We start from the raw sequence: 21498 nt of genomic DNA, 5'->3' as shown, positions 1-21498 counted from the left end.
TCAGAAGACGAGGGACATGGAGTCTGAGAAAAGCCGTCAAGTCCTAATCCAAGCACATCACCCCAAAACGCTTCAGGGACTGGATTAAATGACTGCCAATCTTCACAAGCACCGCCTCCTACGTGCAGTCACTGGCTGGCGTTCATGACTACCTCGCCGAGCGCCCGCCCGCTCAACCAGGAGCGCTTTCGCTAAGCCCTGCCCCCAGACCCACGTGACTAGTCAGAGCCGTCACTCTCTCTCTGGAGCCGCCCCGCGAATCTGGAACTCACGCTTCATTGGGCCTCCTGTCTTCTCGCGTGACTTCGAATTGCCCGCCCAGCTCCAGCAGCCCACAGTTTATTGAGTCCTATGGTCGTCAGTCACTCCGCGCCTCCCGCCCCCTGAGTCTTGCGGGACTCTGATTGGCCGCCCGGATCCACGGCCCACGATTGGTCGACGCAGAGCGACAGTCGCATTCAACTGGCTGCTCCGCGCCGTCCGTCACGCCGGCGGCGGGAGGAGGTGGTACCTCTCTTCCCCCCCTCGTCGTCTTCCCAGCCGCTGGCTTCCCATCGTGCTCCGCGGCCTTGTGGAGCGAGGCCTTGTTCCCGCGTTGAGCCGCCGCCGCCGCCGCCTCCTCAGCTTGAAGCCTCCGCGCCAGGCCCGTCCGCGCCGCTCCATGTCGGACTACAGCACCGGAGGCCCCCCGCCCGGCCCGCCGCCTCCTGCCGGCGGCGGAGGAGGAGCCGCGGGTGCGGGAGGAGGCCCTCCGCCGGGCCCGCCGGGCGCGGGAGACCGGGGCGGCGGAGGCCCCGGCGGCGGCGGCCCGGGTGGAGGAGGCGCGTCCGGGGGCCCCTCGCAGCCTCCCGGTAGTGGCGGCCCGGGGATCCGCAAGGACGCCTTCGCCGACGCCGTGCAGCGGGCCCGCCAGGTGAGGAGGCCGCGAAGGCGCGTGCGCGCGCGGGGGAGGGGGCGGCGGCGCGCGCGGGGTCGCGGGAGGGTCACGTGGGCGGCGGGCTCTGGGCGGGGAGTCTGGGGCCGCCACAGTACGAGGATGACCCTCTGGATGCTTCGAGTTAGGGGTGCGCTGGAAGGGGGTCCCCGAGAACCAGACTTTGCACTGGGCGATCCCTCTTAGGATCCGAGGAATTGCAGCCTTGGGGATCTCCGAGACTCGTTCCTGAACTTGATCAGGGCTCTCCTAGGAGGGTAGCAGCCTCTTAGGACCCACAAAGGTTGTGGTCTGGGTCAGTGTCCCCAAGAGCCGCCCTCGCGCTTGCGGTCAGCATTTCCATTCAGGAAACAAGGGCTGCATTCTGGGGGGGCCACTCCAGAATCCGGGAGGGTTTGTGATTTGGAGAGGTCCTCTGGTTTGGCAGAGACCTGAGCTGGGGCGTTATGAGGAGGACCCCTCTTAGGAGTCATGAGGGCTTGCAGTTAGGGAATTGCTCTTAGTAAGACTCACGAGGGCTTTGAATCTGAGGCAGGTCTGCAAGAGCCATTCCTGAGTTCAGAAAGGATGAGGTCAGGGATACTAGGAGACCCTTCTTGGAACCCATGAGAGCTTGTAATCTTAAGGTCCCTAAGAGCTACCTCAGGGTTTGCAAAAGTTGCATTCAAGGATGCTAGGAGACCACTATTTAGACATGTGAGGGCTCCGAATCGGGGTTTTCCGAGAGTGAGCACATACTTAGAAGGTGGAGACCCGTCTTAGCACATACTTGCACCGTCCCAGAAGTTCCTTAAAGATAGAGGATCTTGCTTTACACACCTCTACTCCCGATTTCCAATCAGGACAGGTGCTCCAAACCGTCCCATTTCTGTCCCTTCCATAGGAAGGGATTTGGTGAAGGTGGGGAGAAGTCCTTCCTCTTGGATCTGGATGGTAAAGAGAGGACCCTTTGTTGGAGAGCCTGGGCCTTGGAGTGAGATGGGGAAGGCGGACGTGGGAACCTGCTTTTTACTGTTTGAGTTAGTTCAAAAGAATTGTCTTTAGGACATGACTTGTTTTGTTGACAGCATATAGAAGTGTCATGTGCTGGCGTGACCCAGCTCAACTTTGCTCACAGCCCCACTCTGGTCAGATCAAAAAGTTAAATGGCCCAGGCTCACAGTGGATGGTGGAGCCCAAGGTTGTCCCAGGGCTAAGGACTGGTTCCTCCCAAGATGGGAGGAACCATTGGGTTACTGCCCTCTCCATTGTCATCTTTGCCCTCCTTGCTCCAAAGTGGGGTGGGTTTTAGCATGCCTTTTTTTCTGGTCATTCCCCACAATGCTTTGATTAAGATGCAGCTTACCCTGGGGTGGTGGGTGCTGTTAGTTGGGGTGATACTCCCTATCGAGGATAAGCACACTTTGGGGTGTTTTATTTTGGTTTTTCAAGGCAGGGTTTCCTGTGTAGTTTTGGTGCCTGTGCTGGACTAGCTCTGCAGCCCAGCCTGGCCTCGAACTCACAGAGATCCGCCTGGCTCTGCCTCCCGAGTGCTGGAATTAAAGGTGTGCACCACCACTGCCCGGCACACTTTTGGTTTTTATAGTGAAGTAGTTTGGATCAGGAATTCAGGATTTGGGGTGTGTGTTTGCTGGCTTGAGGATAATGTGAAGATGCTCTCTGTGCACTTGGAACTCCATTGTGTCCCAAAGGGGCTTTTGTTTTGGTCATATGGGGATGTCAGGTGCTTTGAAGACAGAAGCTTGACTGAGATATCTCAGGTTTGTTTTTTGTTGTTGTTATTGTTTTAAGATGTCAAAGGTGAGAAACAGGAAAGTTGAAGTTCTTTTTGCTGCCCAGGCCACTTGTGGGAAGTGACCCAGGAATCCTGTGCTGAGCTGCTATTTCCTTTGCACTTAGAATAGCCTGTGAGCACAAGTCTTGCCAGTCAGAGAGAACAGGGAGTCTGCAGTTCTTAGAAAACTTGGGAGACTTTCCTAAAAGCTTCCAGAGTGTTTATACCCAAACTCCTTCTGAAATCGGGGAGCCACTTCAGGCAAGACTAGGGGCGAACTTGAGGGTTGCTTGGGGGTGGTAACTCATCTGTACTTCCTACCTCACCCTAGATTGCAGCCAAAATCGGAGGTGATGCTGCTACCACCGTGAATAACAACACTCCCGATTTCAGTTTTGGGGGCCAAAAGAGACAGCTGGAAGATGGAGGTAACTCCTGGTGGTGGCAGTGGCTGGCTTTGACCCCAGAGGGAAGCCTGAGGCTGAGAGCACTTTGTCCCAATGGGGCTCCAAGACAGGGGAGTCGCCCAGTTTTTGTTCCATCTGCCACTCTGAGGTATCAGGTAGCTGAGAGAAGGGCAGGTGGATTGTGACCAGGGAAAGCTGTAGGTTCTGAAGATTACTCCTTCCCTGTGGGAGACCGACACAGGGCACAGCATCGCCAAGGGTGCTCCTAAGCAGGACACTTGTCCCCTGGGTAGATCACATTAAAAGTGAGCTTTGTCACTCTGGGGTGGTGAGTGACTTGGGCATATTGCCCCTTTCTGGACCAGCACCTCCTAACCCTCCACCTCGACTGTCATGCGTGATGGTGGTGACTATGCCTGGAACATGCAGCACCAGCTTTGGGGTTGAGGCGGTGCGGGTGGGTGGTGTCGCATCTGACAGTCTCTCTCATCCACAGACCAGCCAGACAGCAAGAAACTGGCTTCCCAGGGAGACTGTAAGTCCGCTGGCGTGTGGGCATGGGGGCATTGGGAGCATTGGGTGTCCAGAAGGCCTGTGTGCAGTGGCTGAGAAAGTTTAAGGGTCCTCTAGCCTATGGCAATTGAAACAAAAGCCCTAGAGGTGGGCTTCCATAGAGAGGCCACAGTGCCCTCACAGGATGAGATCTAGACATAGAACTATGCCATGGGTACCATTTGTCCCTGGTGTAAGTGGGGTATCATGGGTTGGGCTTGTAGGGCCTAGATAGGCACTAAGCCAGGTTTTGCTTTGAATTTCTCTCCCCAGCGATTGGTTCTCAACTGGGACCCATCCATCCTCCCCCCAGGTAAGCTGTTCCCTGGCCTCCTGCTGTCTCTGGTTTGGGGTCTGGCATATAGGCATCTATGGAGCCAGGGGATGCTGGCAGGTTGGGGGAGTTGTGGCCAAGGGAGAAACGAGGCTCCTCACTGCCCTGCCTCTCGATCCCTTCCCCAGGCTGGGCGCTCAGAAGCGCTGGTTAGGACTGGTCAGATGCTCCCTGGATGGATGGTCGGAGCCTGTGGGTCTCTGCTACTGTCTGGCTGTCTCAGGTTGCCTGGGGTGAATCTGACCAGGTTGTTGGGACAGGCTACTGGTTGTCTTTGAACTAGCCGTAGCTTCTTGAGATACAGTAGACACTGACTGGAGAATGAGATGAACTCTGTGATGAGCCCCTTTTTACTGAAGTCTGGACTGTCAGTATGGTATGAAAATGTCCAAGGCCGGGGTTGGGGATTTAGCTCAGTGGTAGAGCGCTTGCCTAGCAAGCACAAGGCCCTGGGTTCGATCCTCAGCTCCAAAAAAGAAAAATTGTCCAAGGTAGGGAAGCTGTAACTTAGCCAATGGAGCACTCAATGTGGATTCCCTCCCCAGGACCCTGCTTAAAACACACACACACACACACACACACACACAGGCAGGGCTAGAAAGATGATGGTTCAGCTGTTAGAGCACTGACTGCTCTTCCAGGGGACTTAGTTAGGTTCAATTCCCAGCACCCACATGGCAGCTCACAACTGTAATTCTAGTTCCAGGGGACCCAACACCCATGGCAAAACACTAATGCACATAACTTTAAAAAAAGAAAGAAAGAAGGAAGGAAGGAAGGAAATTGTTCAGGCCAAGTGGTGGTAGTGCACACCTTTAATCCCAGCGCTTGGGCGTTAGAGGCAGGAGGATCTCTGAGCTCTAGGACAGCCACGTCTATACAAAGAAACCCTGTCTCAAACAAAGACTACAGGCAAGGTGATGCCTCTCATCCTGGCACTTGGCAAGTGGAGGCAAGGGATCAGTTCAAAGCCAGCCTGAGCTTCATGGAACACTGTCTCCAAAAACAAGTTCAAGTGTTTGTTCCTACCTGAGGAAATGGGACAACCCATGCCACTTGTAGACTGGTATCCTCAATCTTCACTCTGGCCTGGAAGCCATTGCTCTTGAGTGGTCAGTAGCAGGGTATGCAGCAGAAGTCCTGGGGCTTCAGAGGACCAGGACTCTATGTCCAGGAGAGCTGGAGTCTCTTCAGCTGGAGGCTGACGTCAGTGTCTCTTCCCACAGGACCTCAATGACAGAAGAGTATAGGGTCCCGGACGGCATGGTGGGCTTGAGTGAGTGTGGGTCCCTGCTATGAGGGTAGGGCCAAGGGGCTTCTGTGTGGTAGTGTCCAGGGGGACTGCTGGTGGGAGCCTTGGTCTGGGTGCCCTCACTAGGCCTTCACCTTTTCCTTTCTTCCCACCCAGTCATTGGCAGAGGTGGTGAGCAGATTAACAAAATCCAGCAGGACTCAGGCTGCAAAGTCCAGATCTCACCAGGTACGGCCCTCCACCTAAAGCTGCCTGAGGCTGGTGCAGAGGTGGCCCTGCTGGGTGGGTGCTTCCTGCACATGTGCACAGTACTGCCACTAACAGCAGCAGGTGCCACGGTAGCTGCTGCCTCCTCTGCTTTGTATTTTTACTGTATTTATTTCTTTTATGGGGTGGGGGGCAGCACGCACGCACCTACCACAGCACACGTGGAGGTCAGAGGTCAGCTCTACTCAGCTGCTCTCAGGGTGATGAGAGCTTGTGTGTCTGTGCTGCTATCCGGCTCCCTCCATCAATCAGATGGGATCCAGAGATTGAACTCAGGGTTGGCGATTAGCGTCTCTGCTCCCTGACCATGTCCTTTACCCCTTGTGGGGTGGCCTAGGAGAATGTGAACTTAGGCATGAAGGCACCTCTCTCTCCAGGTGGCAGGCTCTATGCCGTCACTTAAGGTGTCATGGGATGCAGATGGGGGCCTTAGAAAGCAGAATGGCAGCCAGCCTGGCTCTGAGACTGCCTGGGTCTGCTCTACTGTTCCACAGAAGTGCTTCGGGTTCTCCTTCAGACTTGAGCCAGGCTCCTCCTGGACGCTGCTATAGGGAGCCCCTGAACTGATTTCTACAATCTCCCTCTTCCCCTCACCATCTTTTCTTGGCCTCATGGTGCTATGGTGATGGGGGTGTGGTGTTCTGTGTGTCTACCTCCTGAGTTTCATCTTTCCCCATTGAGTTTTTTAAAAAGAGCCTTCTAGCAGGGTGGTGGCAGTGCACGCCTTTAATCCTAGCACTTGGGAGGTGGATCTCAGTAAGTTCGAGGCCAGCCTGGTCTACAAAGCAAGTTCCAGGACCACCAGGACTGTTATAAAGAGAAACCTTGTCTCAAAAAACAAAGCAAAAACAAAAACAAAGTAATAATAATTTTTAAAAAAAGGCAGCCTTCCAGGTGTCTCCTGACAAGGGGTGAAATGATTTGTCAGAAAGGGTTGCAGGCTGTCCTGGAAGTGTCCTGTCCCTACAGAAGCCCTCTGGGCACTGAACCATTCTTCTTCTCTGCAGATAGTGGTGGCCTCCCTGAGCGCAGTGTGTCCCTGACTGGAGCACCTGAGTCTGTCCAGTAAGTTCCCAGCTGGGTCTCCTGCAGGAGTTAGTGGCACTCGTGTGTCTCTCCTACCTGACCTATCCCTAGAGCTGTGTGGATGAGTTGGCACCCCTCAATCCTGAACAGCCCTAGGTCCTTGGCACCCTTGAGCTGAGTGGTCACCCTGTTCTCTCCCCAGGAAGGCGAAGATGATGCTAGATGACATTGTGTCGAGAGGCCGTGGAGGACCCCCAGGACAGTTCCATGATAATGCCAATGGGGGTCAGAATGGCACAGTGCAGGAGATCATGATCCCCGCTGGCAAGGCTGGCCTGGTCATTGGCAAGGGTGGGGAGACCATCAAGCAGCTGCAGGTGCGGGGCGGCACAGGCCGGAGCACAAGTCTCCACAGTCCCCAGCGGGCCTCTGCCAGAGCCCACTTCTGACAGGCATTTACCATTGCAGGAGCGTGCCGGGGTGAAGATGATTTTAATTCAGGATGGCTCCCAGAATACAAATGTGGACAAGCCACTGCGGATCATCGGGGACCCATACAAAGTGCAGGTGAGTGCCCAGGCAGCATGGTCTCCAGAAGGCTCCACTGGCAGGCCTGCCCTGGGGTCTTGCCTGACTGCTGCCAGCAGCAGCCTCTCCTTAACCCTTCAGCTCTCTAAGGAACGTGGAGGATCCCCCCAGGTGCCAGGAGGTGGGTGCTGGGGCAGTACACTCCCCTGTACTCACTGTCCAATGTGTGTTTCCAGCAAGCCTGTGAGATGGTGATGGACATCCTCCGAGAACGTGACCAGGGTGGCTTTGGGGACCGCAATGAGTACGGGTCTCGAGTTGGAGGAGGCATTGATGTGAGTGCAAGCGCTCCAGAGATGGGCAGCAGGAGCAGGGTGGAAGTGGGGGCACACCAGGTGACCCTGCCTGCTGCTGGCTTCCCAGGTGCCTGTACCCCGGCATTCAGTCGGTGTAGTCATTGGCCGGAGTGGAGAGATGATCAAGAAGATCCAGAATGACGCTGGAGTTCGCATCCAGTTCAAGCAAGGTCAGGGGCGGGTACCACTTTGGCCCAGGCACTGCTGTTGCCCCCACCTCTTGCAGGCCCTCAGAGCCTGCAGGAAGCTGATATCCAGTTCCTGTCAGTTGCTTTTTAGAAACCATTGTCTCCCTAAGCTTAGCTAGTTCTGTGGACCCTGAAGGTGGGAGGACACTCGAGCTGCCACTCTCGGGGTGGGGGTGTGTTCTGGGAAACAAGCTGCCTGTTTGCCTGCCCACATGTCAGCAGCGAGTCAGGGGAACTGGTCTCCAACTGAGGCACAGTCTGGGAGCTTGGTTTTGCTTTAAGTAACTGTTTCTTGGTGTGGATGTCAGATGACGGGACAGGCCCCGAGAAGATTGCTCACATCATGGGGCCCCCAGATCGGTGTGAGCATGCAGCCCGGATCATCAATGACCTCCTCCAGAGTCTTCGGAGTGGGCCCCCGGGGCCTCCAGGGGCGCCTGGCATGCCCCCTGGGGGTAGGGGCCGGGGCCGAGGCCAAGGCAACTGGGGCCCTCCTGGAGGAGAGATGACCTTCTCCATTCCTACCCACAAGTGTGGGTTGGTCATTGGCCGAGGTGAGTCCCCTTGCTCTGCCCTTCCCCTGCCTGGTTTTGCGCTTGCCAGCCCTTCACTAGCTGTGATCCCACAGGTGGTGAGAACGTGAAGGCCATCAACCAGCAGACAGGCGCCTTTGTGGAGATATCTCGGCAGCTGCCACCCAATGGGGACCCCAACTTCAAATTGTTCGTCATCCGGGGTTCACCCCAGCAGATTGACCATGCAAAGCAGCTCATCGAAGAGAAGATAGAGGTGAGCTAGTTCCATGGGGTACTGGCGAAGGCGCCCTCCCCTGGTCAGCTCACCACAGCTGCCACTTTTTCCTTCAGGGTCCCCTCTGCCCAGTTGGACCAGGCCCTGGAGGACCAGGCCCTGCTGGACCTATGGGGCCTTTCAACCCTGGACCCTTCAACCAGGGGCCCCCGGGAGCACCCCCACAGTGAGTATTCCTCGGCTCACTGGGTCTGTGGGCCCCAGCTCTGGGTGTTGGTGGGGGCTTCCGTTTCCACACTCCAGAGCCAGCTCTCCTCACTCCCTCTCCTCTCCTGCAGTGCCGGTGGTCCCCCTCCTCACCAGTACCCGCCTCAGGGCTGGGGCAATACCTACCCCCAGTGGCAACCGCCTGCCCCCCATGACCCAAGTAAGTGTCAGCACCACGTGGGCAGTGGGGGGTGACACCAGGCCAACTCTGCCCTCCTTCAACCAGCATGTCTTCCTGTAGACAAAGCTGCCGCAGCGGCTGCAGACCCCAATGCTGCCTGGGCCGCCTACTACTCCCACTACTACCAGCAACCCCCAGGTCCTGTGCCAGGCCCTGCCCCAGCCCCTGCAGCCCCACCTGCGCAGGGGGAGCCCCCCCAGCCTCCACCCACTGGCCAGTCGGACTACACCAAGGCCTGGGAAGAGTATTACAAGAAAATTGGTAAGTTCAGTGCCAGGGAGCAGTGGGGTGTCCCACACAAGGTCCATCTGCCCTAACACGCTGTTCCTCAGGCCAGCAGCCCCAGCAGCCTGGAGCACCCCCACAGCAGGACTACACCAAGGCCTGGGAGGAATACTACAAGAAGCAAGGTAAGCTGCTGGGGCCAAGGGGAGGGCTTGCTGGGGGAGCGGCTGCTTCTGCCAGCCACTCATTGTCCTCTCTGCCCACAGCGCAAGTGGCCACTGGTGGGGGTCCTGGAGCGCCCCCCGGCTCTCAGCCTGATTACAGTGCTGCCTGGGCAGAGTATTACAGACAGCAGGCCGCTTACTACGGACAGACCCCAGGCCCTGGTGGCCCACAGCCACCTCCCACCCAGCAGGGACAGCAGCAGGCAAGTGGGAACTGCCACCCTCCTCCTCCTCCTTTCTCCTTCCAACCCCCGGCCACCGTCCATCCTGCCTTAGTGGGTAGCGCCGGAAACCCTTTCCCCTGCGGGGTGTGCCCTTGATGCCAGCCTCGGGCGTGTGGCCAGAGTCTCCCGGAGCCCCACAGCCCCGCCGCTGGGAAGCGCCCGCTGGGTGCAGAGGCTCACGGAAGAGGCTCCTCCGGCAGCTGCTGTTGGTGCAACGTTGTCGGGTGCTGGGGGCACCGGCCGAAAAGGTGGAACTCTGAACTGCTGGGGTGTCCCGGGTGGGGGCAGGAAGTGGGGACTGCGCTGAGCGCCACGCTGGTTGCTGAACCCGCTCGCTCAAAATCTGGCCACTTGGGAAGAAAATGTCTGTTTTATTTTTTTCCCCTTCTCAGCATCACTATTTTGGGTTTTGTTCTTTTTTATTCTTTTTATTTTTTTAAAACCACCATCTTTATCCCCCATGTCCAAGTAACTGCGTGTTGCAGGCGGCCCTGGCTCTGCTGGGATGGAGGAGCCCACTGAGGGGACTGGGCCCTCCCTGCCTGGCAAGGTCACCTCTTGTGCACTTGCCTCTGTGTCCTGGTCTTGTCTGTGAAGTGGGCATGACGATCGTTGCCACCTTCCAACCTACCTCACAGGGGTGTTGTGGGGACACCGTGATCTGAATGTTGTGACGCCGAGCCGCCCACCGCCTCCCTCCTCTGCCCCTCTCCCCACCCTGGCACTTCTTCCTTGTGCGCCCCTTCCATGCCTCTGGCTTCTTCTGCTGCAGACCCCCTCCTTCTCCTCTTCCTCCTCCTCCTGCTTCTCCTTCCACCAAGGAGCAGTCTGACTTCAGCGGAGTCCCGAGACAGACAGTCACAGCCCCTGCCTGGCCTGGGCAGGCTTGGGCCCGGCCTCCTGGCCGCCCGCCCGCCCGCTGCCTGGAGTGCAGCCTCCTGCAGCCCAGCCGCCCCTGCCGTGACCATCCCTGTCTCTCCCTCTCCGCAGGCAATTGAAGCAAATGGCTATGAACTTCATCTGTGAACATATTTCCCTCCATTTTTGTTCATTTGGGGGCTTCTTTTATTGGTTTCTTTATTTGATTGGTTTGGTGAGAGAGTAACAGCCGCCGGGGTGTAGGGTCCCCTCATGCTGAGGCAGTCCCCTCTCTCACTCTGTGTGTCTCACATCTTTTTCCTTCCAAAATCGGGATCCTTCATGTTGAGCCAGCCTTAGAAAATAGCGAGAATTTAACCTCTGCCAAAAAAAAAAAAAAGTTTAAAAACTAAATCACAAAGCAGAACAAACCTATAAAATGATATATATATAGAAATATATAAATCTCTATCCCCCCTCTGAGCCCACCCTCTGAGGGAAGCGGTTCACTTCCTCCTGTCCGGGGCCCTATTCTTGTTTTTAAATAAACTTTTTAAAAGGAAAGAAAGTCACTTGCTATCTCTTTTTTTCGTTTTTTTAGTTAGAGTTGGAACATTCCTTGGACCAGGTGTGGGTGTCGCAGGCCCCTCCTGCCCTGCCCATCTCTCTCTCTCGCCCTCTTTCCCCTTTCTCTCTCTCCCCCTGCTCTTCCCTGGCTCCGCCCTGTACCCACCCCAACCCCAGGACTGGCCTGGTACGTTGTCATCTGTTGAAGATGAGATAAACTGAGAAAAAAAAATGAGAACAAAACAAAAAAAAATTGTATGGCAGTTTTTACTTTTTATCGCTCGTTTTTAACTTCACAAATAAATGGTAACAAAACCTCCCCGTGTCTTGCTGGCTGCCGTCTGTCTGTCTCCCACCCTTCAAGTAGGCTTCTGAAGCAGGTGACCTGTGTAGATGTTGTGAACATAACTCTGGTGATGGTGTCTGGAGGTGAACAGCTTCTTGTGGGGATTTTGTGTTGGTTTTTAGAAGACAGTTTGCAGGTGTGTTTTCCTAACCTCCTTTTCAGTACCCGGGTTGTGCTTGTAGAGGAAGCAGGAGGACTGGGGCAGAGAGGATGGAGTGCTGTTCGGTCCCCTTCTTTTTGGGAAGCCTGCCCAGCCGTCTGCACTCTCCCTCTGGGACCTGGGAAACAAGGCACTGAGGAGGATCCCCCGGGCCCACGTTCCCATGGATGTGGCTACACTTGTCACTAAGGTTGCCTTGTGAAAGCATCCCATTGGGCACAGGCTTGACTTGCATGCATATGGCCCTCCCTGCCTCACTGCAGGCTGTCAGTGACCGAGAAGCACTTGTCAAAAATGTATGGCTAACAGGAAGTAGAGGTCAGGCCTGGGTGAGTGATGCCAGGGCACCAGAAGTCACTTGGGATGCTTGGCATCCTAAGGCAATGCCAGCCTGTGAAGGTACCTTTTGTGATCAAAGTCAAAGCCAGGGAGATGAGTCAAGCATGGCCGGTGAAGAAGGTGCTGGCCCCAAAGTCAGGCACAGTGGCTCCTCTAACCCCAGTCAGGGGGAGGGGCTTGCCACAGCATCAGGAACAAAAACCCTTCCCCAAAGCTGCCCTCAGACCACCTGCACACAAACCCTGGCACACTACAAAAATGACCAGGGTCCACATGAGGCAGTGACAGCTGCCATCTCTAGGTAACTATGTTAGCTGTCTGCCCACAAAGGGGCCCTGTTAGCACCAAGGTCTCACCTCACATGCCTGGGTCCTGTGTGCTGTGGGGAATGGGGTAGGCGGGACACCAGCTCCTCCCTGCCTCACTGCAGACTGTCAATGACTGAGCAGCACTTGGCAAAAATGCTCTCGGGGGCTTCTTCAGCCAAAATCTAGGGGAGAGGAAGCCATGGGGTCAAGGGTGCAGCCCATGGCAAAAGCTAAGCTCCCATAACCCCTTTGAGGCAAGCCCTGATGTGAGAGCAGGTTTGCAGCCTGGGTGATGGCAGTGGGTACGGGGCAGGGGGAGGGGGGCCTTCATGGGTCCTTGAGGGAACAGAAGGCAGTCTCCCATGCTTGTTTCCCAATCCCTTATTTATCTGTCAGCCCCGTGTGCTGACACTAACTCCACCCCAGCATGTGCTGAGCCAGACTGGGCAGCAGCGGACTTCACAGCAGCATTGGCACCCCACTGTAGCTTTCGGGAACTGTGAGTCCATCCAGTGGCTCACGCCTGTCAGTGCTCACAAGACTGATGTTGATGATAGTTCTAGGCCATCCTGGGCTACATGAGGCCTGTCAGCCTGTGCAGCCCTAAGGAAATAGAATTCCCTCACGACAAACTGGGGAAAGTGGCAGACGCAGGCTGGCCGAGAGGGTTCCCTTCCAGGTACGCACATTTCGCAGAAGTTTCTTTTGCTGGTAGAAGGTCAGGACAGGCTCACACAGGGTGTAGTGTGTCTCCAGGCGCTTGCGGATGGCTGGCTCCGAGTCATCCGCCCGGTGCTCCACCTGTCCTCGACGCAGGACTCTCCGTACCATTGTTTCCATGGAGCAGTCAAACACCATGACGATGTTGGGGGCCCTGCCCACCTAGGCAGTAACCAACAGGACAGGGTGAGGAGAGGGTGCTTGTTCAGATTCCCAAGAGGCCATGAGCCTGGACAGAGAGGCTAAGAACTGAACTTCAGTCCTCTGCAAACAGCACTATATAGTCTTTTAAACAATTTTTGAGCCTAGCATGGTGGTGTACCAGCACATGGATCTCTGAGTTCGAGGCCAGCCTGGTCTACAGAACGAGTTCCAGGACAACCAGGGCTACACAAGGAAACCCAGTCTTGGGAAAAAAACAAAAAACACCTTTTTTTTTTTTTTCCTTGAGACAGGAACCTTCCTGCCTCTCTCTGCCTCTGCCTCCCCAGGACTGGGATTGAAGGTGAATGCCACCATGCTTGGCTCAATATATACTCTCCACTGCTGAGCCATCTCTGTAGCCTACAACCTTGTTTGTTTGGGTTTGTGGTTTTGTTTTTGTTTTTTTTTAAAATATATTTATTAATTTTTTTCCATTTTACATACCAACCCCAGTTCCTCTTCCCTCCCCTTCTCCCGCCTCCTCATCTCCCTCCCACTCTGCCCCCATCCACTCCTCAGAGTGTATAAGGCCTCCCATGGTAGTCAACAAAGTCTGGCATACCAAGTTGAAGGAGAGTCTAGCCCCTCCCCATTGTATCAAGGCTGAGCAAGGTATCCCACCACAGGGAATGGGCTCCAAAAAGCCAGTTCATGCACCTGGGATAAGTCCTGGCCCTGCTGCCAGGGACCCCAAACAGATCAAGCCACATAGCTGTCACCCACATTCAGCGGGCCTAGTTCAGTCCCTCAGGTTCCCAAGCTGTCAGTCCAGAGTCAGTGAGCTCCAACTAGCACCAGTCAGCTCTCTGTGGGTTTCCCCTTCATGATCTTGACCCCCTCTTCTTCTTTTTTTTTTTTTGAATGCCGTTTATTGAAGGGAGGAGGTCTTAAATACAGGCTTACAGCACAATGGGAGAACCCCAGAGGGCAGAAGTTTGTTTCTGATGTTTGTTGTTGTTTGTTTGTTGGAGCTGAGGATTGAACCCCGGGCCACCATTGAGCTAAATCCCCACCCAACTCCTGATGTTTTACAATCTTGCTTCTAAGCTGTTAACGCCTAATATGCTGGATACACAGACAAGCTTCCCTTAAGCATTCAGGAGGGTGGTGGGTTTTTTTGTTTTGTTTTGTTTTTGAGTGTCTCTCATTGGCCTAAAACTTTACAAAGTAGGCTAGCCTGGCTGGCCAGTGGGCCCCAGGGATGCTCCTGGCTGCTCTATTCAAGAGTGGAGCACATACACACCACACCTAGGTCTTTAAGATTTTGTTGTGTACTGCCTGCACATACACCTGCACTCCAGAAGAGGGCGCCAGATCTCATTACAGATGGTTGTGAGCCACCATGTGGTTGCTGGGAATTGAACTCGGGACCTCTAGAGGAATAGACTGTGCTCTTAACCTCTGAGCCACTTCTCCAGCCCCACACACGCCCAGGTTTTTAATGTGGGCTCTGAGCGTGGAACTCAGGCCTGCACACTTGTAAGGCTAGTACTTGGTTTGCTTTTGGAGACAGGGTCTCATGTCACCCTAGCTGATAGGGACTCCTGCCTGCAATGCCAGGTGATGAAATCACAGGTGTGCACAGCCACACTGGGACTGGCCTTGTAGACCAGGCTTTCCTCGAATTCAGATCTGCCTGCCTCTGTTTCCCAGGTGCTAGGGTTAAATGTGTGCTACCTCACCTAGACGTTTGGTCTTTTTGTTTGTTTGTTTGTTTGTTTGTTTGTTTGTTTTGTTTCTTTTCTTTTGGACAGGGTCTCATGAAGCTCAAGCTCCCTTGAACTCCCAATGTAGCCTAGGGTGACTCTGAACCCCACTTCTCTTCCATCCCTCAGTTCAGTGCTGCGGTAACAGCTGTGCACCACCAGGCCTGGTTTTTTGCTTCCCCTTGGGAACAGGGACACCACCAAAGTTACTTATCTTCCACATATCATTGAGTTCACACTAATGAAATGTCATTTTTTTTTTTTTTTCCAAGACAGGGTTTCTCTGTGTAACAGTTCTAGCTGTCCTGGAACTTGCTTTGTAGACCAGGCTGGCCTCAAACTCAGAGATCCGCCTGCCTCTGCTTCCCAAATGCTGGAATTAAAGGCGTGCACCACCACTGCCTGGCCAGGGGTTTCATTTTTTTGGGGGGGGGGGTGTTTTATTTCTTTTTTTAAAAACATATTTAAACATAAAACAGGTTATAATTAAAAAGTCTAGGGTTATTTTAAACAGTAAATATTTTCTCTGTAGAAAATAGTAAAAATAATGACATTTCCCAATAAGCCCTTTTAAGCCCAATGATAGCTGAATTATACATATAAATATTGATTAGATTCTGGGATACAGAAGAGACCTGTCCTCATCTGTTCAGAGAGCTAGGTTTTACTTAAGTTGTGTAAGTGAGATTCCTATTCATCTTCCCCTTCACTGGTTGATTTATGGCAGACATTTTTCTATAGGCTAATCCATAGTCTAAGAAGATTTTAGCCTCCCCTCCTGAAAGTATGGCCAGCATATCCTTTCATCAGCTTGATAAGGTACAAATTCTTATGCTAATAGTGAAATGTTTCACTAAAGCTTGCCCAGTGGTTGGGCAAAACCAACACTTATTATAAGCCACAGTCATCCTAGGGTCCCAGGGGTTTCACTTCTACACAGGCCCTTGGGATGGAGCCCAGGGCTTAGAACATCACAAGCCAGTGCTCTGCCTTCCCAGCCCAGCTCCTCCCAACCAAAGGCTTGGTTTGCAGTGGTGGACACTACATGTGCAGAGGCAAACATGGAAAAGGGTGAGGTTGTCTCTGCCCCGGCCCTCCCCTGGCCCCTCCCCGTGGGCAGTGAAGTCACCTGCTGCCCAGACTTCTGACAGGCATACACCTGCATGTATGCTTCTGGTAGTTCACCCTTTTGCTTGCTTTCTTTTGTTGCTATTGGAAGGAGGGGAGGCATGTGTGGGAGTCAGATGACAACATGGTGAAGTTGGTTTTCCACGTTTACGTGGATTCCAGGGAGAGAACTTGGGTTGTCAGGCTTGGTGACAAGCACTTCACCTGCTGAGACATCTCACTGGTCCCTCTTCATCGTTTTAAAAAATATTTGTTTAAACCTATGTGTATATGTGTGCTATGCATGAGTGCTGGTACCCACGGAGGCCAGAGGCATGAGGTGCCCGTGGAGCTGGAGTTGCAGGCAGTTGGGAGCCACCTGAAGTGGGTGCTGGGAACTGAGCTCAGTCTCTAAAAGATCATCGAGTACTCTTAACTACTGAGCCATCTTTCCAGCCAAAATCTCTACTTCCTCTTCTTCCTTACTTCGAAACAGGGAGTCTTCTCCGTGTAGCCCTGGATGTCCTAGAACTTTGTAGACCGAGCTAGCTTCAAACTCAAGAGATCCGCCTGCCTCTGCCTCCGAGTGATAGGATTAAAGGCGTGCGCCGCTACTTGGCAAGAAATCTATGCTTCAGGCACATTTCCCAGCCCTCACTGGGGATTCTAGGCGGGGCTCCACCCTGACCACGCCCCCAGCCCCTCATTGGGGATTCTAGGCGGGGCTCCACCCTGACCACGCCCCCAGCCCCTCACTGGGGATTCTGGGCGGGGCTCCACCCTGACCACGCCCCCAGCCCCTCACTGGGGGATTCAGGGGATGTTAGAGCACCACCAGGCTTCATTCTTAAGTCTTTAAGACAAAGATTTATTCTGTGTGTATTATAGAGTGCACCCATGTACAGTGCATAGTTAGGGCTCAGTGGTAGAGTACTTATTCTTGGAGAGGACCCAGTTTGATTCCCAGCATTCACCTGATGGCTCACAACCATTCTAAATCCAGTTCCAGGGGACCCAACACCATCTTCAGACCTAGATCACAAAGGGGGCCAGCCAGCCATATCTGTGGTGGACATTCAGACATGCAAGCAAAACACTCATATGCATAAATTTAAATATCTAAAAACAAAAAAGGAATTAAGTTTTACCTGTCCAGTCAACAGCTTGCTGTGATGATGCCCGCCTGTGTCCCTAGCGTTCAGTGGGCCTAGACAGAGGACTGCAGGAATTTCCCGACCAGCCTGGCTACAGAGAGGCACTGTCTCCGGAAACAGCAGAAACAGATACAAGCCAGCTGGACAGTGCTGTCTCACTGCCATCCCGGCACTGGGAGGTGGAGGCAGGACCATCAACATCAAGGTCATCCTTGGGTACTTAGAGAGTTGGAGTCTGCATGAGACACTCCGACTCCCAGCCACGGTTCCCTTTGGGTGCACAGTTTCACATTTTGAGCATTTGTGACCGATATTTAAACAAGGGGGTGCGGGGAGCCGCTGCTTCTGCAGCACAGCTCCCAGCTTCTCAAAACCACTGGCTTGGTAACGCGGGCCTGCACGTCCGTCCCCATGGCAACAGTGGTGGGAATGCTTCCTGAGCCCATTGGCAGCACTGCATGGATAAACTCACCCTCTAGAATCTTCCACCAGCTCTCACCATCAGCACCCCAGTTTTTTCATACACGTGTTTGTGAGTGTGGGAGCCAGCAGTACCTTCCACTCTTGTTCCCCACCTTAGTTTGTTTGTTTGTTGTTTTTTTTTTCTCGTGACAGGATTTCTGTTTGGTTTTGGTGCCTGTCCTGGGTCTCCTCGCTCTGTAGCCCAGGCTGGCCTCGAACTCACAGAGATCTGCCTGCTTCTGCCTCGTGAGGGCTGGGATTAAAGGTGTGTGCCAAAACCACCTGGCTCATACACATTTAAAAAAAAAATAAAAAGTAATTTTTTTTAATCTTAAAAAAAAAAAAAAAAAAGTAGAGCCGGGTGGTGGTGGCGCACGCCTTTAATCCCAGCACTCAGGAGGCAGAAGCAGGCAGATCTCTGTGAGTTCAAGGCCAGCCTGGTCTTTACAGAGGGAGTTCCAGGACAGCCAAGGCTACAAAGAGAAACCCTGTCTCAAAAAACAAACAAAAAATGTGTACGTGTGTAAGCTTTTGCCTGGGTGAGTTTATGTGCTCCATAGACACAGAAGCTTGTGGAGGACAGAAGGCATCGGATTCCCTAAAACTGGAGTTACAGGCGGTTGTGAGCCACAATGTGGGAACTAAACAGCAGTCAGCGCACTTAACTGCTGAGCCTTCTCGGCAGACCCTGTTTTTGTTCAATTTTTATTGTTTGTTTGAGACAGCTGAACTCAACATGTAGCCCAGGCTGGCCTGGAGATCATAATCCTCCTGCCTCACAGGCTCCCGGTGCTGGGCTGACAGGCCTGTGCCTCCATGTGGTGCTTCTAACCCTTACAGCGCATGTGCAGGCTGGGGGGGGGGGGCACTGCGAACAGAGGGCTTGCCCCCCACGCAGCCCTGGGTTCTACCCTGGGCACATTAACCAGGTGTCACCCCAAAGGCAGAGGCAGGAAGGTTAGGACTTCAAGGTCAGCCTATCCTTGTTAAGAGTTTGAGGCCAGCCTGGGCCTGAAGGAAGAGAGCTGAAGGAAGGAAGGTCTCCCAGCTCAGGCTCTCATGCCTCATCCTGGGGCTTTAAGGGGAGCTGAGAGAGGGGTAGTCTGGAACCTGCACGCAGGCACACACACCCAAAGGCACTGTTGGGTCGGGGCACTCACAATCCGCTCAAACTCTTTAGCCTGTTCCAGCTCTCTGGGGAAGCCATCAATGAGGAAGCCGCGGCTCTCTGGACGAGACAGCAGGTTGTCACTGATCATGTCCAGAATGAGACCCTGGGAAGGAAAGGACACTGACTCAGGACTCAGTGTCCAGGACCCACCACCCTGGAGGGGCCAGGTGCTACGAAGGTTTGGACATCACCCAAGACAGAAGCAGGACCCAGTGTCTGACCCAGTGGTTTTCCTTTCTGCTTGTAGGCTTTTCGGGTTTTTGTTTGTTTGTTTGTTTGTTTGTTTGTTTTGAGAGAGAGAGCCTCTCTGCAGCCCTGGCTGTCTTAGAATCCATAGACCAGGCTGGCCTCAAACTCACAGAGATCCAACTGTCTCTGCCTCCCGAGTGCTGGGATTAAAGGTGTGCGCCACTGCAGGGCTCAAAGCTGGACTCTTAAATCTTGGGTGGTAGTGGTGCACTCAGAGGCAGAGGCAGGAGATCTCTGTGAGTTCCAGACTACCCTGGAGTTCCAGGACAGCCAAGGGCTACACAAAGAAACCCTGTCTCAAAAAAAAAAAAACAAAAAAAACAAAAAAAAACAGACAGAAACACACACACACGTTTATTATATCTCTATTATTTGTCTAGTGGAGGGGTGGTGCACGTGCCATAGCACGTGTTGGGGCAGAGGACAACCTGTAGCAATCAATCAGTTCTCTCCTTCGATCACAAAGGCCCCAGGGATTGAGCTAGTTTGTCAGGCTTGGCTATGCAAGTGCCTTCACCCAAGGTGCCATCTTTCTGGTCCTTGGCATGGACTCTGTGGTCACAGATACCACCAAACTCTTCCTGAGTGCTGGGTTGCCCAGGATGCACCAAGTTTCTGCTGTGCTGGGGATGGGGCCTACAACTTTGTGCGTGCTAGGTGAGTGCTCTACCAAATGACCTCCACCACAGCCCTCATTGTGACTTTGGTGGGGGGGGTAAAGTTGGGTTTTTGTTGTTGTTGTTGTTTGTTTTGTTTTGTTTTGTTTTTTGAGACAGGGTTTCTCTGTGTAGCTTTGTGACTTTCCTGGAACTCACTCTGGTAGCCCAGGCTGGCCTCGAACTCACAGAGATCCGCCTGCCTCTGCCTCTGCCTCCCGAGTGCTGGGATTAAAGGCGTGCGCCACCACCGCCGGGCATGGGTAAAGTTTTTATTTGTATGTTTGCCTACAAGGACGACTGTGCGTCTGTGCAGAGCCCTCAGAGGCCCAAAGAGTTTCCGTGTGGGTGCTGGGAACCAAATCCAGATCCAGATGTTGGGCCGGAGCAGCAGGTGCCCTTAAGCGGCCCCACGTCACAGCCTTCTCATGACAGTGTCCGCAGGACAAGGCAGTAGGCGGGCCAGGACACCCTGGCTTCCTGGGGACTCTGTCCTAGCCTGCCTCTTCTCCCTTGAACTCTCACCGTGGGCACCAGGCGTCCTTGCTGCATGATGTCCCGGATCTGTCGGCCCCGCTGCGTCCTCCTCTGAGCCTCCTCCCGCAGCAGCTGGCCCAGCCCCACGTGGCAGAAGCCGTACTTGCTGGCCATGTTTCTGCATTGGGTCCCTTTCCCACAGCCAGGGCCGCCCACCACGAAGATGATCAGGGGGGACTTCAGGACATCTATGTTCAGGAAAGACACAGTGGGTACTAGTGCGTGTCTTTAGGGTACCCTGGTCTCGCATCGAAGGATCCCACTGCGGGGATTCTCTTGAGCGGTTTGCACAGACTTCCTTGGAGCACCTCCGTAGCTCCATCACCCCATTTTACAGATAACGAAAGGGAAAAGCCCTCAAACTCGCCCAGCCGCACGCTGCTCCGCCCACCGTGCGGTCCTGTTTATCCTGCCTGCTCGTGCCTCTAGTCATACTAGGGTAAAGCCTCTGCCCTTTCCTCTCCCTGCCTCAGACCCCGATGTCTTCCACAGTCAGCCCTGGTTCTTCCTGCCTTTCATCTCGCTTTGGTCCTCCTAGCCAGCCTCTGTAAGCCAGGGCGCACGGCCCCTGAGGGTGAAGAAATGAAGGTCTCGGCTACCACGCACATCTGTGCACTCGGTAGTTTATGGTTCAATGTCTGCGTCTCCCTTGCCCACTGCTTGACCAACTCCTATGCATCCCGCAGGCCGCCTGTCTCTGAGACCTTCCTCTAGAGTTGTAATTTCCACTTGCGGAGACTGGCTCCACTACTCAAGTTACCTCCCACAGACACCCACCCACGGTGGGGCGGGGACTGCGCCGCTGCGCTCCCGCCGCCGTGCTGGGGCTGCTGTGCGCACCCCCGGAGAGTGGGGATACCTGCCGCCCACGCCCCTTCCGTTACCCCGTAAACCAACCACCACGCGACGTTACCCTTCTCCTGGGGCCTCAAGGCTCTGCCCATCTGGGGCAGCGTGGACTCGCACAGACCCATCCCGCCCGTGTGCCGGGGTGCGCGGGCCCGGTCTCCCACCCGGCCCGGAGCCCTGGGCTCCGCTCTACGTCACAAGGGGCTCATTTTGCAAGATGCCCGGGATTCCCAGTCCCCGGACGCAGAGAAGATGGAATCCCAGGCCCCGCCCGGGAGCAGCCCGAGAATCCTCCCGCGGAGCCCGCCCCGGTTGCTGTAGCAACGCGGCCTCCGCGCCCGCTTCCCGAGCAGGTTGGCGCATGCGCAGGAGTGCCGAGGACGCGCCGGCCAGAAGACTCCCATCCCACCCTACCCAGGACGCACCGCGGGACCTGCGCCGTGACGTCACGGAGGGGCGTGCCCACGCGCCGTGATTAAATCATTCGTGCCATAAAAGAGAAGGCTGGCAGGCCGCGGATTCATTTCTCGCAGAGGCAGGAGGCGATCTAGGCTGGGTACGGAGGTAGCTGCCGTCCCGATGGGGCAGTTCTACTTCCGGGTTAAGCTGTGACGCA

General features: G+C 54.6%; 2 protein-coding genes across 7 annotated transcripts; one reads left to right on the top strand and one right to left on the bottom strand.

Moving 5' to 3' along the window:
* The first annotated feature begins 510 nt into the window (after positions 1 to 510).
* LOC118571447 (KH-type splicing regulatory protein) lies at positions 511 to 11233 on the top strand. The gene is made up of 18 exons (XM_036170462.1): positions 511 to 913; positions 3040 to 3136; positions 3612 to 3650; positions 3941 to 3980; positions 5228 to 5277; positions 5410 to 5481; positions 6528 to 6585; positions 6749 to 6923; positions 7015 to 7113; positions 7311 to 7409; positions 7498 to 7600; positions 7927 to 8172; positions 8247 to 8407; positions 8485 to 8594; positions 8707 to 8795; positions 8877 to 9077; positions 9149 to 9226; positions 9308 to 11233. The coding sequence occupies exons 1-18, from the start codon at positions 662 to 664 to the stop codon at positions 9583 to 9585; spliced, it is 2247 nt and encodes a 748-aa protein (XP_036026355.1). The 5' UTR covers positions 511 to 661; the 3' UTR covers positions 9586 to 11233.
* Positions 9886 to 21453, bottom strand: LOC118571449 (adenylate kinase isoenzyme 1). Of its 6 annotated transcripts, none has more exons than XM_036170465.1 (6): positions 20947 to 21234; positions 20022 to 20221; positions 18581 to 18694; positions 12755 to 12949; positions 12116 to 12249; positions 10670 to 10728 (listed from the first exon to the last, which is right to left on the bottom strand). In XM_036170465.1, exons 1-5 carry the CDS (start codon positions 21005 to 21007, stop codon positions 12181 to 12183), a joined length of 639 nt encoding a protein of 212 aa, XP_036026358.1. In that variant the 5' UTR covers positions 21008 to 21234; the 3' UTR covers positions 10670 to 10728; positions 12116 to 12180. The 6 variants fall into 6 exon arrangements, with proteins under 6 accessions (XP_036026361.1, XP_036026357.1, XP_036026360.1 ...); XM_036170466.1 differs by lacking the exon at positions 10670 to 10728 and adding an exon at positions 11164 to 11538; XM_036170468.1 differs by lacking the exons at positions 12116 to 12249; positions 20947 to 21234 and adding an exon at positions 21308 to 21453 and having other exon boundaries at positions 9886 to 10728.
* Positions 21454 to 21498: the final 45 nt, after the last annotated feature.

This window comes from Onychomys torridus, chromosome 21 (genome assembly GCF_903995425.1).
Source record: "Onychomys torridus chromosome 21, mOncTor1.1, whole genome shotgun sequence".
NCBI classification, from domain to species: domain Eukaryota; kingdom Metazoa; phylum Chordata; class Mammalia; order Rodentia; family Cricetidae; genus Onychomys; species Onychomys torridus.
Note: the sequence above shows the minus strand (reverse complement) of the source record. Positions and strands in the feature narration are given on the sequence as shown.